Raw genomic sequence first — 23367 nt, forward strand, 5'->3', positions numbered from 1 at the left:
GATTCCTTGAAGTGAAGACATCTTCGCATGCCAAAACACTTTGGAAAGTCCTTTCTGTTTAAAAAATAGCTTGCCATGTGCTTCTGCACAAAACTAAAAAGATGTGCAGCACCAGATGCAGTGTTCTTTGGATCCTGTTTTGGACCATTGTTTGGCACTGTGTGGATAAGCATTTAAGGACCTTTCAACTCCTGTGATTTCTGTGATTCTCCCTCCCTGGTTTGTGGCAAACCATAGTTTGCAAATTCATTCAAAGCTGCCAAAGTTTAGCTTGCCTTGCAAACCAGCCTGCTAGTTGAGCAAATACATGTCTGTCTTGGCTCAAGTCATGTAAACTCGTCTCTCACAAACCTACATAGGTAGTGTTATGTACTGAAGTTCTCACCCTGGGCCAGCAGGGGGATAGTGTAGATAGTTATGCAAATGAAGGATCAAAAGTGACGTTCAGTGATTGGATAGTTTTAGAAAGTTGTTACAGTAACATTGTACTGGAGCTCTATATAAGCAGGCTGACTGAACCCTTCAGTTCAGTTCTGTTCTGACCTGTGAATAAACAAGAGCTGTTTGAAGAATCGCTGTGTCGTCTGATATGTTCACCCACAACTTAACAGGTAGTGGTTGCTATTTGCATAATTTGCACAATATGTTGGTTAAGGTGTGTGCAGGAAATGGGGAGGATATTGCAGAAATCTGGTGCTTCACCTTAATCACAATCTTTCTGTATGTGAATAAGTGCAATGCAAATTTATTGCTCCTAAAGCATCTAAAATTAGGGAACTGGATTAGCACTTCTACTTCCTTTGCCATTTGATTATATCTTGATTAGTGTATGTGCTTGTAATGACTCAATACTCTCAATTATTCCCTCCTGCCCCCCAATAATCCTTAGCTTTTTAATGGAACATTCCGAAAAGCCATGGAAGATGGAGGTGTAAGAGTACTAAAAGACAGACTAGAGAAATTCTTCCATCGGGTAAGTTTTTATTATCAAAGCAGCAATAGAGTGTTAGAATTTGGCAGCTTGTTCAGCTCTGGTGGCCTGATGATCCGTGTTGTCTTGGGTGTAGAATGCTCTGAAAGCAGACATGCCTTGCTGTAAAATCTTTTTTGAAAAAAAATTGTGTGCATCCTCCAACATAATTTTATAATTTTTAAGAAACCTGCTTGCACTTCTGAAACCTTTTCACCCACTTGCAACTGGGTGCGAGCTGTAAGTCTGTTGCTTTCATGAGTGATGCTAAAAATGTGTTATGTTTGTAGTACTTAAAATGTGAATATGACTAAAGACTAGTGGGGATCAGCTTTATTTTTAGCCAAATGATAACTGCTTGAACGTAGCAGTTAAATTTGAGTGATGTAGCAGACCTGCATGATCCTGTTCTTAGGATCTTGCCCCCTTATTAAGTTCCATAAAATATGCAGAGCCCCAGTCTCCCTTAATTCATAAGCTACTCTCAGAGCTTGGGCAGTCCTTTCCTTACAGGATGCTATACTACAGTTTTCTGTATTGTAGTAGTTCCTATTACTCCTGAATGCATTTTCTTTCATTTCACATGACTCCCCAGCAGGCTCCACAACTCTAGTTTCTCCTCTTACTGTTCCCTTCACCTCTTGTCTTTGCCTCCTCTGAGGCAAGGGCAATTTTCCTGTATTCCTTTCTGTTCCTCTTAATTTCCAGCTCTCCTCTGTCCACCTTCTTCCTTTTGTGACCAGTTTCCTGTACTCCAGAAGTACTTCTTTTACCTGGCTATCTATCCTCTGAGGCTTCTAGTCTGCAGTGGCCAGTTGCCTCTCCTGCCGTCCGCTTCCAGATGGGCGACAGAGAAGCAACACAGCTGTATCAAGTGCCACACTGCCTTGACCCATGCCTTTATTGCATTGTTGGCTGCTGATTACTGTTTTCACCATAGAGAAATACAGTACCCAGACATACCTCCCAGGAACTTGCCCACTGGTGTGCTAGAAAAAGGTGGGCTTCATATTTCTGAGAGTCCCAAATACATTTTCCAATGTTTGTAGTATAAGTCAGTGAGATGTTGTCATACAGATGTGAAAAGTACACTGGTGTCGGTCATGAACCTGCAGTTAGGATTGGCTATTGCAGGTGGGGAACCTCTGGCACTCCATTCCTTGTTTTTTTGTTTTGTTTGAACAACTGTTTTTATTGGTTTTCTTTGTAATTCCTGTTACAAACTCCTAACTGGTCTTAACTGTTGTCCAACAACATTTGGAAAGGAACTCCATTGCTGGGCTATTTGGTTTAGATGTAACAACAAACCATAGCTTGCATCCTGGCTTATTAATGAGGTTTGGGTGAAAGTGGGTAACTTCTGTCTAGAACACAGCAGAAATGGAAGCTTTCAATATCCTCACCTTGCATCTGAACAGGAGAGAGGGCATGAGCCTGAGACTTGTGCCAGATTGTGTTTGTCATGTCTTTCATGCCGCTGTTTTTAAACAAAGGCAGTCATTAATACAGCTTTTCTATGTTTATTCTTCAGTACTTGCAAACACTTCATTTACAGTCATGTGACCTGCTGGATGTTTTTTGTGGGATCAGCTTCTTCCCATTGGATAAAATGACTTACTTGAAAATCCAGTCGTTCATCAATAAGATGGAAGAAAGTTTGAGCATAGTCAAATATACTGCCTTTCTCTACAATGATCAGCTTATCTGGTAGGTACCTGAGTGAATAGATGCCTCAAATCCATCCCCCTCAAAGACACCTAGTTTTGTATATCCAATAATTTGTGAAAAGCCAAGTTACAGGGAACCAGGCAAAGGGCCTTCTCTGTAGTGGCACCCTCCCTGTGGAACGCCCTCCTGCCAGATGTCAAAGAGAACAACAACTACCAGACTTTTAGAAGACATCTGAAGGAAGCTTTTAATGTTTGATGTATTATGGTATTTTAATATTTTTTGGGAAGCTACCCAAAGCAGTCCAAAGCAGTCCAGGAGGCTTTGACATCAACTATTCCACGTTGAAATCAGTAGTGCAGAGGAGGAAGGGAAAATGTGGTTTCTATTGAACCTTAGTCATGCTTGCACTGAAGTAAAAAAAAAAAAGTTCATTGATTTCAATGGGTCTTCTCCGAGTACAACTAACATGGGATATCATCCTCAGTCTCTGAGGATCTTGATAATAATTAGTCCACTGAGGCATTAAAGATGTCATTCTTCAGAGTCTTCAATTTTGAAGTAAAAGATATGAAGGTGTGTAAATAAATAAAGGAACCCGAAAATTGGAACGGTGGCATGTTTTCCAGCAATTCACAGCTCCCTTTTGCCATCATGACTTCACTGATATGAAATGTTGCATTTTAAAAAGAAACAAAGAAATGTCTACAGTTTGCAGCATCCTTGTAACTTAAACCTGGCAGTTCCCCTTCAGCTGCGTTTCTTTTCAGGGTGTTTATTGACACGGCACAGCTGCACCAAGCATCCAGTTTCATTTGAGAGTCGCAGTTCAAGGGTTTCCTATTCAGAAGTGATTAAGGAGTCAAGAACTAATGTGCTCCAAGCCTAGACAAGAAGTAATCTACGTATGACTGCATAAAATAATTAAATCAGATTAGGGTTTCCTGGGTTTGTTTTTCTTCCTCTCCCTTTTTTCACTTCTTCCCTTTTACAGTAAGCTTATATTAGGAGCTCCACAGTAATGAAATATAGAATTCATTCAAAAGCTTACCAGAACAACTAAATTGTGTGGGCATGCTTTGTACATTACAGTGAGAAATAGGGAATGAGAACTCCTGCCATTGGGAGTCAGCTACGCCCTGGACTCACATCAGAAACTTAGGACCAAAGCCTAGGTTTGTTTTTCAAGTTTCTAGGTCATATCCCTACCCATAATCTGTTTATAAACCAAGGTTGAGACTTTATCAGTGCTTGTGTGTCAAAGCTAGTTATTAAATCTAGTGGTGCTTTATAATTCGGAGGCACTCCTTTATTTTGGAAGCTTAGTGAAACTGGAAATGTAGCCATGCCTTTCAAGTTCGCTGGAACAGAAAGGCATGAGTCTGCTTTGCAGAACTCTACCTAATTCTGCAGATTCCAGTGCTCACTCTATGGTTTATATTCATGAATCCAAAATCATTGCACTAAGCTTGGATGTGTTAGGTGTTCCTGCAAATTACATTAGGCAGCCAACATCTTACCTGTCGTGTTCATACTGTACATAAGACACAAGACTTATGGATGGTGAGCCTTTGCCTTTGCCAGTTTGTGGGTCTTCTGTGAGCTATTTCTTTGTGTGGCCTGATTTTATTAATGTTGCTGGGCTGTAGCTCAGTGACAGGTCACTGTGAGTTCCATTCAGAAAGTCAGGCTGCATCTCTCGATAAACGATCACAGAACTGGGAAAGATCCTTTGGCTGAGACCTTGGAGAGCTGCTGTTAATCAGTGGAGAAAGTGCTGGGCAAGAAATGTAAGCTTGTTTTGACGCAGCCTGTGGCAGTTTTATGTGTAAGCAATTAACAGTACTTGAAACAGTGGACGGCCTTGTCATCATGTGCTATAATGTTGTCTTTCTTAACATTCCAGGAGTGGATTGGAACAAGATGACATGAGAATTTTATACAAATATCTCACCACATCCCTGTTTCCAAGGCATATAGAACCAGAGGTGAGTCGTGTGGCTTGGCTTACTTAAACAGGAAACTGCTACTATTTCCTGTTTAAAAAGTTGCTCAATTTTTCTTCTCCTAGGAGTGGGGGGCAGGAAATTTCCTTAACCATGCAATCTCTTTTGTTTCAGTTGGCAGGGAGAGATTCCCCAATACATACAGAAATGTCCGGAAATCTACAGCACTATGGAAGGTAGCAGTTTTACAGCTGTTGTAGTCTTTCTTGCCACCGGGCCAGAGAATCGAAACCTCCAGGTGTTGTTGGACTACAACTCCCATAATCCCTGACCATTGGCCATGCTGACTGGGGATGATGGGAGTTGGAGCCCAACAGCATCTGGTGAGCCACAGCTCCCCCAAACCCTGGCTTGAGGCCTTGTTTTTACAAGATTAGTTATCCAGAGGTAATAATTTAGTTCCTTTCAACCTCTGACTTATTAATGTTAATCGGATGCTGCAGTAAATTAAAGGCAAGGGAAAGGGAAACTTGGTGGATTAGTTCAGTTGTGCGTCTCTCCACCTCTAAAAAGGACTGAACCCATAATAGTTTGAAAGCAATATCAAACCATTCTGAGTTGAGCTGTAGTCTGTCCTTCTTATGCAGCATCTATAACTGGCTCAATGCAATATCAAGTGGGCAGGGTCAATTCGGACACAATGCCAAATTTTAATACCATATTTTGTATTTGTGTTGTAAAATTACAATTTAGAATTTTACCATACAAATACAAGAGATATTAAAATTTGGCATTGTGTCTGAATCAAGCCCATTTTACCTTCTTGTACACTGCCTGGAGATGACAGGTGGTATATAGGGTTTTTTACATAAACAAAATAAAGTCCCAACTTTGCCTTTCAGGTTTCTTACTGGACCTTTGAACCTGAATGATCCAGAAGCGAAATGTAGATTCCCCAAAATATTTGTAAACACAGAGGATACTTACGAAGAGCTTCATTTAATTGTTTATAAGGTAAACCTTGCACCTTTCCCTGTCCACTGAAAAATAAAGTTGTACTCCAATTCTGTAATTAGGTACATATGTAGAAATCTTGCTCTGAGTGAAAGAGTTCAGCTTCTCTCATTTCCTGGGTGATATAATCTATAGAGCTGCGGAAGAACCCCGAAATTGTTTCCGGTTATGTCTGTCTGAGAGCCTTTGTAAGGTCGCAGTCCTGTGCCAACTTACTTTGAAGTAAATTCACTAAAATCAGAAGTATTTCTAAGCATGCATAAAATTTGACTGCAACTCTGTGTCATCATGCACTGCAGTACTGTTTCGGGAAACACAGAAAAGCCCCAAGTTAACCATAACAATTAGCAATGAGAGTAGCCAGCTGCCATTCATATTTCAGGAGAGGAGCATTTTAATGACACCGGGCTTTGGAGACTTATAATTCCAGCAGATAATGTATACGCCACAGCTTGCTGCAAAGAACTGTGAGAGGTCTCTGAGGATGCAAAGAACTTGAACCCAGGGGTAGCCAATGTGGTGCTCTCTGGGTGCTGTTGAACTGCAACTTCCATCACCCCCCCCCCCGATTTTTTTTTTTTTTAAGAGGAGCCGTGGCTACAAGTGACTACCACTATCCCATGCGCAAACATTATGCTTTAACAATTGGTTATGCCGGCTGGGGCTGGTAGGAATTGTAGTTGCAGTATGTGGAGGCACCATGTTGGCCACCCCTGCTCTAATGCAGCTCAGAGTTCATTTCAGATCACGCAGGAACCAAAGTGTAGTGCTAGAGTACTGTATTGACCCGAATATAAGCCACACCTTTTTTCCAAATTCCAACCATGAAAAGTTAAAGTGCGGCTTATATTCATGACCTTACAAAAAGTCCAATATCGCTGCTGAAACAGACATACAGTGAAACACCCCCCCCCATTTAACTCTTTAACTCCTGCTGAAGCCCTGGCGAGCGGGGCTGGCGGGTGGCCTCCGGTGCCGCCACTTCTTGCCTAGCCGGCCCCTGCCACTGTTAGGGAGTGGGGAGTGCCCGCCCGGTGGGGGGGGGGCAGCTGGTTGCGGGTGCCCAGGTGGGCCGCTGCCTCCACTGTCACCCTACACAAACCTCCCCCCAGCTGCACCGTGTAGGGCTGGTGCTGCTGGGGAGTGTTGGGGCACCTTCGGCAGCCCCCCGTCATTTCCCAGTGCGCCATGCAGGCCCTCTAGGGCTGCAATTTTTTCCTCAGACCACGTGGTCGCCACCAATTTTAAGGGAGTGGCTTATATTCGGGTTTTGTCTTCTTTTTCTTTCCCCCTCCCTTGAATTTTAAATATGTGGCTTATATTTGGGTGCGGCTTATATTCAGACCAATACAGTATATATTTTGCAGTTCATATGAATCTGAGATCCTGGGCTTGGGAAAGCTGAGGCTTGTAGGTGTGAGACCCATTGTCAGCCAGAGGTCAGAGATAGAAGACTAGATGACACTCCTCTTCTTCCACCCCTGTCAGACCTTCATAGGTTTGGGTCTTAACCAGGGATGGGGAAACTGTGGCCCTCCGGATACTGTGGGATTCCAGTTTTAAAAATCTCTGATCTTTGGCTATGCTGGCTGGTATGGATGGGAACTGGGAGTCCAACTGCATAAGGAAGGCTGCAGGTCTTCCAGAAGGCGTCGCCTAAAATATCTCCATGTCCCATGGGAGCTTCCCCAGAATTACGAATTTAGGAAAGTACAGCAACATTCTTGAGCAGAGCTTAACTCCCAATAGTCAAGTGTGTCCATGAGACAGAAAACGGATTATGATAAACATATTGTTCCTTGCAGGCTATGAGTGCAGCTGTCTGCTTTATGATTGATGGTGAGTATCAAGTAATACTCTTTGAAACAGCTATGGAAGTTTTAACTCTTCTTGTTTTTGACAAATCCTGACATTAGAACATTATCCATGGTTATTTGGACATTAACTGTAATGGTATGTTGCTGTATGTAGTTTTACCAGCATCTTATGAAAATATTTTTCTTTTTTTTTAACTGTGTCAAGTCAAAAGAGTAAAATTTCTCTGCTAATGAGTCATCAGAGGGTAAATATGGATAACGGAGTAGAAGCACAGAGGCAGCCTGATCCAATATATGTTTACTCAGAAGTAAGAGCAACTGAATTCAGTGAGGATTGCTTATAAGAAACTCTGCAGAGTACAGCAATTTTAAAAAATGCTGTAGGTTCTTAAATATTCTTATGCACAGAATTGTTAGATCATCTGATCTTCCAGCTGTTTCAGTGCTAACATCACCTCTTGGTCAGGTGGGGCTTCTTAGGTATGAGTTCTTATTCCGCATGTACAGAATCCCAGTGCCTCAAGTGTAACAAACAGTTGAATCTGCTCCATTATCCCTGTAAATCAGGGTTGGGGAACAATTGGCCCTCCCAAATGTCATTGAGACTCCAGCTCCCATCAAGCCCCAGTTAGCATGGCCAGAGGTTGGGAAGGATGGGAGTTGTAGTCCAACAACACCTGGAGGTGGACAGATTGCCAATTCCTGCTGTAAATGTTTGGTGTGATCTTCTAAATGTGATGTGGTTGTGGCACACAGAAGGGAAGTATCAATGGTTGGTTGGTTTGTTTTCCCAAACTGTTTCACAGCCTCTACACAGCCTACGTTGGATTTTTGCCGTAAACTTGACAGCATTGTCGGGCCTCAGCTCACAGTATTGGCTTCAGATATATGCGAACAATACAACATCAACAAAAGGATGTCAGGGTTGGTACTCTCTTTATTTCTGTTTCACAACATCCGCTTTTTAACAGGGGCGCAGATATTTTAAGAACTGCCTAAAATAGGAAGCAAATCATATTCATGGCAACGTATTGAAAATTCTGTGTTATTTTTAAGTTTCGAAACATTCCCTCCCCCTGATCTTCAGCTGACAAAGGCCCCCCCAGAGCCCTTGTCACAATGTGGAAAAAGACATTGTAGGCTTACAATCTAAGCAGCTGAGTTCTTCTGGGAATGGAAGAAGCTACACTGGGCCAAGTGGCAACCACTTTGCATTTTATCCCCAAATAACTTTGAGCCTCCAGTTTATTAGTCCTTACCCAGAAGCCTTCCCTGTCTGTCTGAAGAGACAAACACTCTTACCTACTGAATGAAGAATGTATACAGCACAACAGTTCTATAAGATGCCGGTTTTGCAGACATGGGCAGTATCTTCAGGGAGGGCCTGCTTACCTCTTTTTCTGTTGCCTTTCGGCTGGCAGCATGTCTGCTACTATTTTCTTGCCCGCTGCATGCAAAGCGATGCTATGCAGCAGGTAACTGGGTCTACCACTTGTGAGCGAATAAGACAGTTCCTTCACCAGTGGCTACAGCTGGGTGAGGAAATGCTCTATATAATAGAGAGATGGGAACTGGATCCTCCCCCCCACCCCGGGCCCTGCAGGACAACTCTTGGCAGGTAAATGAGGGCAGCTGACAACTTGAAAGGGCCTCACCTTCTGAAGTCTGTTTGAAAGTGATTTCAATACAAACCACTTGGAAATGGACTTCAAAGGTGATGTCTCTCAGCACCCATCAGCTGGTTGGTGCTGAAAGGCGTCAGTGCAAACTGCTTGGAAAATGACTTCAAAGTTATTTTAATTTTGTTTACTTGGATCATTTGTACTCCGCTCTTCGGCCAAAAAGGCCCCCCGAGAGCGGCTTACACGGAATCAAAACAAGACACTCCCCACCTACAGGCTTACAGTCTTAATAAGCAAACAAAAATACAATACAGTGGTACCTTGGTTCTCAAACAACTTGGAACCCAAACACTGCAACCCCGGAAGTAAGTGATTTGAGTGCCACACTTCTGTTTTGAGTGGTACACTAAGGTCTGTCTGTTTTCGCTATTTATTTTGGGTTTTTGTGGCTTTTTGTTTTGTTTTTGTTTTTGTGACTGTGTGGAACCCAGTTCAGCTACTGATTGATTGATTGTGTGACTGCAGTACATTGTTTATTGCTTACATTTTCTGGATTAGTGGTCTCATTAGATAGCAAAATCCATGTTAAATTGCTGTTTTAGAGGTTGCTTTTAAAAGTCTGGAACGGATTAATCCATTCTGCATTACTTTCTATCGGAAAGCGCACCTTGGTTTTGGAATGGACTTCTGGAACGGATTAAGTTTGAGAACCAAGGTACCACTGTACAAAGGGGGAATGGCTGCCCTCAGACTACAGTTATGCTGCCCCACACCCGACACTACACCTGACATCAGGGGTGGGGCATGTGGGTGTGGTTTTGGGGGAAATGCCTAGTGGGCCAAATTAGACCTTTGGGACAAAGGTTCCGCACCCCCACTTTATTACCTTGTGGCAGTGCAGCATCCTCTTTCCTGTCGTCCTTATTTCTCATCCCCTATAATAAATTGCGTCCCCCTGCCTCCCCAGAAAGAAACAGAGATAAGGAGCCCATTTATACAATTCATGGCTGTTTTCAGGTTGGATAGAAGAGGCATTTCTTTGCAAACTTTGCCCTAGTGTCAAGAAAGAGACCTTGTTCTCCAAGGATGACAAAGGTAGATTTGCTTGGTTGGTTTCATTCTCATCCCAGGTTTGGAGGCAAATGGATGCAATGCACGGGGAGGGAGCCAGGCCACAGAGGTCTGCACTGCCCCATCAGGTCTCCTCTCAGGTGTCCTATCAGGTATGTTCCCCAGGGAAGCAAAGGAGCCTCAAAAAAATGGGTATGGTGTTGCTCCACCCACCCACTCACCCCTGCATGGTCAAAGCAGTACAGTGGGGCAAAGAGCATGCAGTTTTCACTGGTGTTTTATGGCACACATTGGGATGTATGAGGAATGGGGCAGGGGAGAGAGGTTAGAACCTTGCCTCCTAGCCCATTTCTGAACAACCAGGGTGATAAAAGGGCTAGCCTTCTCCTATCCAATGGCTGTGCTTCCTTGGAGAGACACACAGCTGACTCTGCAGCTCCCTGAGGTTAGGGGAACCTATTTGATGGTGAAAATGACTGTGCAGCAGAAATCTGTTCCTGATAAGGGTCCCTCCAAACTGGTGTTTTGTTGCAGGTTTCTTCTACATATTGTCGAGGTTCGGCCAACCTCTTTAATAAGCCTGATCTGTTTGCTTAGAGATGTTGACTATTTAATGAGCATTCATCCTGATTTGTTTGTGGGGAGGTTAGACAGTGTTGCATCAAAGCATTTTCCCATCACTTGGCTTATTAGAAAAATTCCAATCTTTTGGGGGAAGTTTGTTTGTTTTGCAAAAGCTTCAAATCAGCTTTAATTGCACAGCCTGGTTTTTCCGGGATGTGATCGAAACCCACTCAAAAATAGCGACCGTCTGGAAGCACCCTGAGGCAATAAAACTGCATTAGTGGTGGGTTTGTGCTGGACTGTCTACCCATCAGTTCCACTGTATGAGTTGCTCTGTGACGCTTCCCCATTGTTACTGCCTTATTGCCATTTGTGGCTTGAAGAGTTACAGGACTTCAGCAGGAGACTACGGGATAGGCACTTGCTGCAGATGAAGCAGTATGACTGTCCTGAAACTTTTTCAGGCGCAAATGGTGTTGAAAGTGCAGTCGCATGTCACTGTCCCAATAACCTCATGAGCACAACTCACCATGAATGCTCAGTAAAAAGGATGAGTGGAGGGGCCCTGAGCTCCAGAGCTCTAAAACCTTGAATCCTTTTAGCCTGCCACTCGTTTAAACTTGCTGCCTGGTGACTCAAGAAGAAAGTTCCTTTTTGGAGGGGGATAAGGTTAGCCCTTGTTATTTGCAATAGAATGAGAAAGCAGTTGTACTAAGTCAGTTGGACTATGCAAGAAGTCACAAGGTAAGGCTCCTTTTTTAAATAGTAAAAACAGTTAACATTTCTGTTTCCTGAGACCCTTTTCTTCAGAAGCCTCAGGTCATCCACATTTCCTCTTGTCCTGCTGCTTTCCTCCAGGGAAAGCTGCTCTTTAGTGCTCAGTCAGAGCAAATAGCAATTCAGGTTTTCTCCGGATTGACGATCGCTCCTATTTAGCACTAAAGAGTGGGTTTTCCCTGCGAAATGAGCAGGGCAAGCGGGAAACTGCTCAGAGCATGGGACAAGCTGAAATGCAGATAAATGCACAATAATGAAACACCATTTAAATTTTATAAGTAAGATATAAACAAACCATAAGAGATCTACTGACCAAACAACTATCCTAGCTCCTGTGACTCAAGGGGCTTGTTGCAAAGACATTCTCTGAAAGCTGGGGCCACTAATAGTGTGAAAGCAAGTGATTAACTGGGGATGTTGGCAGGAGGCTTAAAATACTAGGAAACCAAAAGGCTGTTGTTACTATAGTGGTTTCATACGTACCTTCCCAGACCTTAGGCTCTTCTTCACAGGGCTGCTTTGAGTGCCCCCACCAAACGAAGTGAAGTCAGTAACCACTAGGGTGGGGGCCTTTTTTGTCTCTTAGCTGCTTGTTACTGCTATTGATTACATCACATTTTCATGCGCTGGGAGGTCAGGAAAATTGCCCAGGGAACATCTTGTGCTTTCTGGCTATGACCTTTTGTGTTCAGCACATCAGAAAACCTACAGCCAGCCCTTATGACTTCTGGGATCTTAAAAGACAGATAAACTTCTGTTTAAAAAGCAAAAGAAGTCAAACCTTGGGGCTCCTATAAAGGCTTTGGAGCCATACACACATGCCCAGGAACCTTTTTCCTGCTCCGTTTCTGAGCTGCTTTTCAGTCTTGTAGGAAAAACCCCAACATTTATGGTGTCTACTGACTTTTAAGAGATTCAGTCACAGTTTAAAGTTACATGTGTGTGTGTGTTTAGTCAGCTTATTTGTCCCTGGGGACATATGTTGCTCATCATCTTAAAAAAAACCCACTGTTGAATCTATCAAAGCTGTCAGTTATGCTTGTAACTGGACCAAACTGCTCGCTTTTTTTAAATGGTGCTGGCAGATGAGAGTGATGGAAGCTTATCTGATTAAGCCTGCCTTAAACTTTGATGTGGTGGCATCCTGAGAACCTGTTGCAGCGTCTCTTAGTGCTAATACAGCTGGGTTGATCTCGTACGGAGCAAGTTAACCAGCTTTAGTTTGAGGTGTCATGTGACATTTATTGCAAGGGGAAGCACCAAGCTGCAAATGTCAAAATACATTTGATTTTCCAGAATCGTAGACAACAGCATCAACCCTAGTATCTGTAGAGTTTAGAATGATCAAACTGACCCGCTCTTGATCTGACATGTGTTTCTCAGATTGCAGTAAATGTGTAAAAGCCAGGGGGTGGGGTGGGACGGGACAGGAAAAGGTGAGGGCTTTTTTTTTATCGTCTTCAATTTTTCAGAAACAAGGGGGGGGGGACACCAGATAATTTTTTTCATTCCCCCCTCCCCAGGCCTGTAAATCTCTTAATTACAGGTGCATTTTGTGGTTCAAAGTGCAGTCTGTTTGTATTATATTTTTAAAACTTTAAACAAACTTCTATGTAGTTTTGCTTAGCAAATGTTGACCTGTTGAATTTGGAGCAAGCAGCCATCAGCAGATCTTAGCTGGGATGTGACTGCAATGCAATGAGGGAGCAGATATGCTTTGCATGCAGAGGGGCCTTATTTAATATCTGGCATCTCTAGTGAATAGAATCAGGCAGCAGGTGATGTTGAATACCTCTGCCTGAAATTGCGGAGAGCTGTTGTAAGTCAAAGTCGACAGTGCTGGGCTAGACATGATACAAGGCTCTCCATGGCTTTCCTAACCTTTCTCCAGAATATTGAACCATTTCCTGACCTCGGTCTGCTGAACAAGAACAAATGCTTCTTGGACTATAGCAGGGGTGGAGAACCTTTTTAGTCCAGCAGGCTACCTCTTTATCTCCCCATCTCTGCAGGCCATGATGATGTCAGGTGGCTGATAGGTAAGCAATCCCACCTACCTGTCAAAGTCAATCCACTGGGCAGGGGAGCAGTTTTGCTTCACCAGTGTGGATTGAACACTCTGCTCACCAGCTGATGAGTAGAGGGTTCAGTCTGGCTGGCTGCAGGGGTCTGCTTCACCAAGGGAATGCCGTGGCAAAGTGGCAGGATCAAAGCTCTCCCCCCCCCCGGTGATGTCAGCAGATGGACAGCTAGATGTTGTTTGAGGGCAGGGAACGCCTTGCAGGCCAACCTGAATTTTAGGGTCTTCTAGCCAAAAGAAAACATTCCCCCCAATTTCATCTGGGGTAGCCTTCCTCAACTTGGTGCCCTCCAGGTGTTGCTGGACTATAACATCCGCCACACGAATCCATTGGCCATGCTGGCCCTCCTGATATTTTAGATTACACCAGGTTGGGGAAGGGCTGTCAGTCAAGCTGATCTCTCAACTCTGGTAGCTTGGTCAGGGCCAAGCTGAGGACCTCACTAGAAATGTATCACAAAATGTGAATGCCTCATGTTCTCTGGTGTTGCACTGCAGCACCAGACTTCTTGTCTCTTTTTGTTTCTGGCTCAGCAGTTCTCAGGATCAGCGCTTTAGCCTTTCCGAATTCCCTGATTCTGAAGTGGCATTAGCAAACCGTAGACATCACTCCACAGTCTGACAGCTGCTAATATTTTAATGGCTTCTGGGAACAATTTTTCGATCCTGACTTAAAAATTAAAGCATATGGCAATATGGTAGTAAGCCACTCTAGATAGATGTTCAACTCTTTGCAAAAATAGCCTTCCCCTTGCTTACTTGACCATTTCCTTCTTTGTTTCCTAGGTCGGAGAAGGAACCTCAATTTAAATTTATCTATTTCAATCACATGAACCTAGCAGAGAAAAGTACAATTCACTTGAGGAGAACGCCCAATATCTCGCTCACGTCGGTTCATCCTGACTTGATGAAGATTCTTGGTGATATCAACAGTGACTTCACCAGGTGACGTAGCATTCTTCCCTGCCTTTGTTAAAATCTGAATATCATTCAGTTTGCATAGTTATATCTGGCAGTGCATACTTGGAAGCAATTTTCTTCTTCCTTAGCCGTAATGCTGTAGTCAAAGTAATGTACCAGGAGTGTAAATCTTCGTAGTATGATAATGGTTATAAATCTCACTACTACTAAAGATTCTGAGTGAGTAATGTTTCCTTATCTTGTTCATCCTCAGAAGAAGAAAAAACACCTGTAAAGTCTATCATTATATTATTAGCTCTTTTTACAGATAGGGAAAGTGAGGCAGGGAGTGAAGGAATTTCTGAAAGCAAACCAGTAGATTTATGGGTGAGATGAGATTTGAACAGAGGTCTCCCAGATCCAGGCTCAGCACATTGTCAGATAGACCACATTGGCTAAATACATACATACATACATATCACAACTGGAGAATTTTAGATGGAATTTGTGTGGTGCCGCAGAATTGAACAGGCAAATTTCTGTTAGGAGGTGTACTGTGTGTAATGTTTTTTGCAGTCCCAGTAATTAAAGCTGCTAGATCCTAATATTAGCAAATTCTCCAGGAATTCTGCGTCAGTGTGGTACAGATCCTACCACAGATATAAGAATTACTTAATCTATAAGACTTGAAGAAACCTAAAACAATAAACCAAAGCTCGATCCACTTGCTGATGTTTAAAATCTGCTTTATATGTTAGTTACTGTGTCTTTTGCTTTGTTTTATTCCTTTGTTACTTATTTGAGGCATCCTAAGATTTCCACATACCAACTTCTTCCTTTTAGGGTTGATGATGATGAGGAAATCATAGTGAAAGCAATGAGTGACTACTGGATTGTTGGCAAGAAATCTGATCAGCGGGAGCTGTATGTAATTTTGAATCAGAAAAATGCAAACCTGATTGAAGTGAATGGTAAGAAACTTTTTTAAAGTGTTTTTTTTTTTAGTTTTACCACTTTTAAGTGTTATTAAAATACTTTCATTACTTATATATAGAACTCATTATATTTTACAAAACATAAGGGGACAGCTTTTTATCCCAAGGAGCTTAAAGTTTAAAATTGAAACAGGGGAGGGAAACTGCAGCAGAGCAACACAGGAATAAAGTATTCATTTATTTCAACTATCACCTCCTGGCAAATAGAAGGGGAAGAAATGGAGGCAGTGAGAGATTTTACTTTCTTGGGCTCCGTGATCACTGCAGATGGTGACAGCAGTCACGAAATTAAACGATGCCTGCTTCTTGGGAGAAAAGCAACGACAAAACTAGACAGCATCTTAAAAAGCAGAGACACCACCTTGCCGACAAAAATCCATATAGTTAAAGCTATGATTTTCCCAGTAGTGATGTGTGGAAGTGAGAGCTGGACCATAAAGAAGGCTGATCGCCGAAGAATTGATGCTTTTGAATTAGGGTGCTGGGGGAGACTCTTGAGAGTCCCATGGACACTTCTTGCATTACAATGGTGCATGGAGAGGAAGGGGTTATGCAGAAGGCTTTTAGATTTTATTCTGTCAACAGTGATGTTTAAATTTAAGCTGAACCTTTGAGAAAGCCACCTGTGTGGCTTTCCAGTGACATGATCTGTAAATGACTACAAAACATTTACAGATCACGTCACTAGAAAGCCAATTTGTAGCTTGTAATTAGTGCCATACTTCTAAGTCTTAAAATAATATTTCCTCTTTTTTTCCCCCCCTCAGAAGAAGTAAAGAAACTTTGTGCAACACAGTTCAACAATATATTCTTCTTGGATTGATCAGCTGGGGGCAAACTCTTTTGAAGACGGCTTTAAAATATCCTGAAAGAATTCTGGTTTACTGTGACAGGTTATTAGTCATATTACTGACTGGAATAATGACAGCAGTAGAGCAATACTTGCTTTGTAAGAATCAAATTTCTACTAAAACTCTACATTCTGATCATATCGTTTTTAGATTTTAAAGTATTTATGTGCAAATGAATTAAAATTAGTCTGAATTAAACATGTGTCATTCCATTTCTCAGATAATGTTATGTGAATATTTTACTGGAAAAATAAAATTAGTCATTGTTACAATTTTAATGGACTTTCTTCCTCTTTCTTGACTCTGGAGAGAAGTTTATAAAATTATATCATTCATCTTCTGTGGGGGACAAAATGTTTGTAAAGTTGAGATGATAGCCACCTTCATGAAACAGGGATATCTGACCACATTAGGAAATTAAGGACAGCCCATTCATACCCCACTTTGCACACAGCAACGTCGGAAAAGAAAAAAAGATTGTCTGCATTTGAAACAAAGCCATCATAAATTGCTAGTAGAACTATTGCCCAGATAAAGACACCTTGATTGATCAATCCTCCAAGTTAATCACTTGATCAATTAAATATGCATCAACTACAAAAAACCATTCTAAAAGGGAGGAAATCATTATTCTTCAAAGTTTCATTGCTGTATGCATAATCTCAATGCATTTTTACCATCACATGGGAGGAAAAAAGCTTTTCACATTTCAAACATTAAAAACACTTCCATTAAAAACATTTTAAAGAACTAAAATCTGTTGCCTGATTAATGTGGGGAAAGGGAACATAGTAAACAGATTTAGATGTTTCAGTTTAGATCAGAGCTTTCTGCTGAATGAGGATGTTTTTGCAATGCCTTAAACCAGACCTGAACTGCAAAGTTGAATGGCAGGTCCCAGCCATGAAGGACTTGACAGCCCCCAGTTACTATTGTTCTAGGCAAGCAGCAGCAGCAGCAACAGAAATCTAACCTTTTGGGGTGCCAGGTGAATACATTGCATTTGGCTTGGGGGAGGGAAGAATGATGTGATGCATTCTAATCTTGTCTATGCTGACAGATGGTTCTGTCCAGGGTCTTGGGGAAAAGGGGCTTCACATCACTCGATACCCGACAGAACCTGTGACCTTCTGCCTTCAAAGCATGTCTTCTGCCACCGAGCTGTGCTCCCCTCAAAAATGGAGTTGCCCTCTTAAACAATCCAGCACTAAAATGAGCAGCAACTAGGCTCCTGACAACCTTCAAAAACCTCCTCCTAACAACAAAGGGACACGGTAAAGGGATGGTATCCACAATATACAAAATACTACTCCAAAATCCCACGAACCCCCTAGACGCAATCAAAAAACAATGGGAGGATGACATAGGCTATGAGATTAACCCCACTCAATGGACCAGAATGTGGTCTAAACCCCCCTTTAAATCCATATCAACGAAAAGAAAATAACTCACTCTGAAACTCACCTACAGGTGGTACCTAACACCAAGAAAACTAGCGCTAATAGGACCAGGAACCTCACCAAAATGCTGGAGAGGGTGCACCTCCACAGGCACATACCTCCACATGTAGTGGGAGTGCCCCAAAATCCAACTATTCTGGACAACAGCCATACGAGAAATATGTAAAATAACTAAGCAAGTATTAGAAATCACCTCAGAATTGGCCCTACTAAACATCTTCCAAGACAATAATGCCCATTTACACCACAAAGAACTCATAACCCGCCTACTTTCAGCAGCCAAAAACACCATAAACAGACACTGGAGAGACCTGTCAGGAGTAAGCGTGGACCAATGGTACCAAAGAGTATGGGAAACAGCCTTACTAGAAAAATTAACCAATAAACTGAAACTGGCACGGGGACAAACAAAAGAAGACGCCTTCACCCCGGTATGGCTCCCCTTTCTCACATACACAGCCCAACAAGACAATGACAAAACCCACCAACAGCATACAAATGAATATGGCTAACCTGATTCAAAAACACACACACCCCCCACTCTCACATGAAAACAAAGATCACCACAGCCAATCACAAACGAAACAGCCACACCCTAGGCCAACTCCAACCCCTCCCACCACCAAAGGAACACAAGTGAATAGCAGAGAACCTGCACAAGCGATGCTGACACAAAACCCCACATATATTAAGTACAATAGAAACATCACCACCTGACACCACCCCCACTCACCTTTCCCCCTTTTCTTCCTAATGTCTCAACAAATGAAACTGATCTGTAAAAAAATGTTACTTGGAAAAAAGAGAGAGAGACATTGCACATACTTTTGTAAACCAAGAAAATCTTTAATAAAAATACATTTTTTAAAAAATGGAGTTGCCTTGAATTTAATGACTTTACTGATCCCTTACTGCTTTGTGATCCTACGTCAAAGGGGCAGTTTGTGCAACAGAAATGCCAGATAGTGAACAAGTTTTGCTGCAAAGGTGTTTCTTCCCAGATTACCATTCTGCAAGCCCTGCTTCTGTCTCTTATCTCTAGGTCCTTGTCTTCTATACCTTTTTTTTTTATATGGAAACACATCTTCAGGATAGCCAAGTTGTGCGAAATAACAACACGTACCCTTTATTTTATTTTAATCTATATACATTGGTTCAACTGAAGTTACAGAAAGCATCGTAAACATCCCATTCTTGAATCGGAGCTAGAAGAAGCATCTCTATTTTATCAGTGTTGAACTTTTTTCTAAAAAATGGAAGGGTGTGAGATATTTAAAGTTTGATCTCACCCCTGCACATTTCTCTTGGAAATAAATGGAAATCCCGTTTCTTTCTTATATTTTTTCCTAGGTGACCCTACCCGGGCATTACACCAGCGGTTTGGATACTTGCAATCCTATGCCTGTCTACTTGCAAGCAAGTCCTCTTGACTTATAGTCTCATGGAACTGCACAGTATTGCAACCAAATGAAAGAAAGGCTTATAGCGGTTGTGTTTGAAAGTTCTTTGACAAACCTGGAGGCATCTGGAATTATTCATGTGTGGTTTTCTTCACAAAGTTACTCAGTTTTATTGCTCCAATATTTATTACCCGTGTAATCCAAAGCTAACATGAATTGCAATGTTTGGATTCCGCATGCCTCGGTACAATAATCTGATATTGTACAGCTGCTCATTTTATGCCTTTTTCTTCTTCTTCCCACCTCCAGTAGTCTTGGTGCTTGGTGGCGCCTGTGGTGAAACAGGGGATTCTTCCTTTGGCGAAGACTGCAGCTGTATCGATGCTTCCTCCAGCTCTCTGCACAAACTTTCCTCCAGCTCCTGAGCTGCCTTTTCTGCTGCAGCTTCTTCTAGCTTTCTGACTTCCTCTGCCTCCCTCATAGCATTAAGCCTGTGGCCAGAGTGGGGTGGGACAGAAAAGTTGGGAGATCAGAGTCTCTTAAACCAAAAAGTCGTAACACAGTTCAGAACACGTGAGCCACGAAATAACAAATCCATAAATGGCACCCATACAAATGTCAGGACGACATCAAGAAGCCATTCCTTATCGAAACAGCCAGCTTCATGTTCAGATGCAAACTTTGCTTAATCATTTTTAATTAATTAATTAATTGAATTAATTTTTATTATTACGGTCACAGACCAGTTCCGGCTCACTTACAATATCAGGAAAATCATAAAACACAACAGGAATACATTGAATTGCAATTGGGTATAACAGAGACAATACAGATATAGCGGCAGTTAAATATATATATTAAATCTTGATCTTTGCTTAATCATATCAGCATAAGCAAAGGAAGTAAATTATCCCCTAGTGAAGAAAATTAACTCTTTTTCTAAAGATGACCAGTGGTACTTGCCATTGTCTTCTTGATTTGAGCATTTTGAGCCTAAGGCTCAAACTTGGAAGTGGCATGGATAAGTATGTTCTTTCTCTCAAGTTTCTCATTTTCCCAGATACCCTGTTCACTTTGCTTCCTTAGCTCCATAGATATATTTCATTAAAAATCAAGGCTCACTACAGCTACTTCTAACGCTAAGGCACAGTTTAGCCTTACATGTGAACATGTAATCTCAATCTGGCATAATAGAAGGCAGACTATAGCAATGAAGGCCAGGTATTGCCAGCATGTCTCCAATGAAAACAGCCGGGCCATCTAGCAAAGCACCCTGTTTTATGATGGGATAACTCAGTTGGTAGAGCATGTGACTCTTACTATCAGGCTCGTTGGTTTGAGCCCCACATTAGGCAAGAGATTCCTGCATTGCAGGGGGTTGGGCTAGATGACCCTCATGGTCCCTTCCAACTCTTATGATTCCATGAACGCATGTGGCAAGGCTCCTGCCAAATTTGGGAGCAGGTTAGAAACCATGATCCACAAGCAAAAGCTGAAAACTCACTTTGCTTCTTCTTCAGCTTCTTGGATTTCCTTCAGTACAAGGAATTCAGCGTGCCGAATCCTGTTGTCTATAATGGTTTCTTTCACGACTTCCAAGTGTTTGTAGCCGGCAAAGAGTTTGTTGACAAAAAAGATGTATATCTGGCTCATCCATAAATCAAGTTTGTCCTTCTGCTCGTTCTTTGCACTTTCGAGGTTATCTGCAAGACGGCGGAGTGAGGGGATGATAAATAAAATGGAGTTTTAGTTGTAGGGCAGGGGACGACCAACGAAGCGCCCTCCAGTTATGTGTGATGCTGTCAGGGGCTCAGGAGCAGGAGCACAGGGGAGAGAGGAAATGGAGAGCGAAGGGGAAGAATCCGAGGGCAGCATAGGGGAGTATGACAGTGGCCTGAGAGATTCCATGAGCTTCTCCAGCGAATCAGAAGATTCCCAGAAGGGGGCGCCGATGGTCAGGGCAAGGGGGGTCCCAGGGGGAACGCACCAGAAACAAGGAGCCAGCGGGGAACCCCGAAGCAGCAGCGGGGGATCAGGACCAGTTTCCCCACCAGAGCGTAGTGGGGGGGAAGAGTCACATGTGTCAGGACCAGCGTCTCCTCCAGCGGGGAGAGGAGATGAGTCAGGGCTGACCACGCCTCCAACGGAGGGAAGGTCAGTTGCAGCTAGCCTCCCCGAAGGGGGAAGCAGTGACAGCAGCAGTGAAACGGTCAGGAGGAAAGTTGCTGGCTGGGCGCGCGCGCCAAGTTCAAATGTACAGGCGCGGGGGACAGCAGGAGACCCGGATGGGGAACCAGCTCCTAAAGCCCGCCGGAGGGAGGGGGAAGGCTCAGGGGATTCAGCGTCAGAAGAGTCTAGAAAGGGCGAGACCCCAACGGACAGGCGGAACCAGAGGCGGAAAGAACAGAGGAAGAGGTGGAGTAAGGCTAGAGTCTTAAACTGGTGTATGGGGGGAGGAGACTCAGACGGAGCATCAGCGGTCTGACAGTTGAGACGTAGAGCTGCACGCTCTGGTTCTGGAAGTGAAACTGAACTTCAATAAAGACTTTCGTATTTAACAACGAAGTGGCGTTGGTCCTTTGTGAGCTGGGACCTTGGGCAGCTCTGACAGATGCCTACAGGTGCCATCTTCCCTGGCTATTGGCTGTGCTGGCTGAGGATCTTGGGCGCTTCTGCAGCAGAGCACCCCCTTTGGCCAACCCCTGTTGTAGGGGAAAGACTATCATAGCTTCATAGCAGACCACATGCTTAGGATGCAGAAGATCCTATGTGGATCCAGGGGTGGAGGAAGGTGGGGCGGTGGAGATGGAGTAGGCAGGGCCAGAATTAAAAGTGGGCTGAGCAACAAATGTGAATTTCACCTTTTGCACGGTAAGCTAGTTCCTTTCCATCCTCCGCCCAGGCAAGTGAGCAGCGTTACCAGAGTCCAGGGATCCATTCGAACCAGACAAAAGCACCCAAGGAGGATACACAGACCTGACATTTTGCAACAATGCTGTCTTCTAAGGAACCTTCATTTGAATGGTGGTGGGATGTTGGTTGTGGGGATTGTTATTTTGCTATTTTGAAAAATCAGTAACATTTTCTTTTTTTTAAAGGAGAGTGCAAAGCAGTGTTAGTGAGGGGTGTATCTCATGAGGTGTATGCCCCCGGGGAGAGTCCTGGGGGGCAGACAGAGATGCATAGAGGGCTGTATTTAGACCCTGGGCCAAAGGTTCCCCATTTGTGCAATGCTGTTGGCTTATGGCTTGCAATCCACTGCAAAATTCAAGCACGCTTCGTTTGGGACTTAGCTGTGGGGTCGGAGCAACTTGTCCCGTTATGAAAGTCTTCAAAAAAGGAAGGTGCAAGTTCTTGTGTTTTGGTCTGGTGTTCTTTTACTGCCCTCTTGTGACAGCAGGAAATCTTACAGGAATGTGTACTCAAATACTGCACAATCTGCAGCTCAGGGTGACCCTTCCAAAAAGCAGCACCTCTAGTTAGATTAGATAGAGAAGGGAATGCTTTTCAAATAAATAAAGGCCAACTTATTGTGGATGCCAACCATAGCTGTCAACCTTCCCTTTTTTGGTGGGAAATTCCCTTATTCCAGTGCTGCTTCCCACTTCTATCCCGGATTCTTAGATATCCCGTAGACTGTCCCCGGGCAGGTGAGCCTGCTGATCCCTTATTTTTGAGGCTGCTGATCCCTTATTTTTGAGGCTGCTGATCCCTTATTTTTGAGGCTGCTGATCCCTTATTTTTGAGGCTGCTGATCCCTTATTTTTGAGGCTGCTGATCCCTTATTTTTGAGGCTGCTGATCCCTTATTTTTGAGGCTGCTGATCCCTTATTTTTGAGGCTGCTGATCCCTTATTTTTGAGGCTGCTGATCCCTTATTTTTGAGGCTGCTGATCCCTTATTTTTGAGGCTGCTGATCCCTTATTTTTGAGGCTGCCGATCCCTTATTTTCAAATCTGAAAGTTGACAGCTATGATGCCAACACAATCCAGAAGTAAAGAAACAAAACACCCAGAATATAAGAAAACAAAGAGATATACTAAAAGGGCAACATCTTTACCTTGCCCAGTGGTTAAACGTGAAAGCAAACAAAATAAATCCTAACAAAGTTTTTGGGAAACTGCATTCTGGGTTATGAAATTGTGTGTGTATGTGTGTGTGCCAAACATAAACACACATATATTAATAACAGCAACTCCAAAAATGCAAAAATGATTCTTTACATTGATAAAA

At 43.0% G+C, this 23367-nt stretch overlaps 2 protein-coding genes across 6 annotated transcripts in view; one reads left to right on the plus strand and one right to left on the minus strand.

The window, feature by feature from the left end:
• The window catches only part of CCZ1 (CCZ1 homolog, vacuolar protein trafficking and biogenesis associated), a 20834-nt gene extending 4281 nt beyond the window's left edge, over positions 1-16553 (plus strand). The window contains exons 3-12 of the mRNA XM_083584554.1: positions 890-973; positions 2502-2677; positions 4545-4626; positions 4759-4820; positions 5487-5598; positions 7404-7437; positions 8222-8339; positions 14316-14474; positions 15273-15400; positions 16192-16553. Of these exons, the coding sequence (XP_083440680.1) occupies positions 890-973; positions 2502-2677; positions 4545-4626; positions 4759-4820; positions 5487-5598; positions 7404-7437; positions 8222-8339; positions 14316-14474; positions 15273-15400; positions 16192-16247 (1011 nt within the window). The 3' untranslated portion in view covers positions 16248-16553. The remainder of the gene's footprint in view (positions 1-889; positions 974-2501; positions 2678-4544; positions 4627-4758; positions 4821-5486; positions 5599-7403; positions 7438-8221; positions 8340-14315; positions 14475-15272; positions 15401-16191) is intronic.
• A 2007-nt stretch (positions 16554-18560) lies between these two features.
• Positions 18561-23367, minus strand: part of RSPH10B (radial spoke head 10 homolog B) — a 28468-nt gene continuing 23661 nt past the window's right edge. For all 5 annotated transcript variants that reach the window (XM_083584967.1, XM_083584966.1, XM_083584965.1 and 2 more), the window contains 2 exons: positions 20640-20838; positions 18561-19626 (listed from right to left, as the gene is read on the minus strand). In XM_083584967.1, the coding sequence (XP_083441093.1) occupies positions 19413-19626; positions 20640-20838 (413 nt within the window). In that variant the 3' untranslated portion in view covers positions 18561-19412. The remainder of the gene's footprint in view (positions 19627-20639; positions 20839-23367) is intronic.

This window comes from Podarcis filfolensis (assembly GCF_964270895.1).
Source record: "Podarcis filfolensis genome assembly, chromosome: 14".
In the NCBI taxonomy this organism is placed as follows: Eukaryota; Metazoa; Chordata; class Lepidosauria; order Squamata; family Lacertidae; genus Podarcis; species Podarcis filfolensis.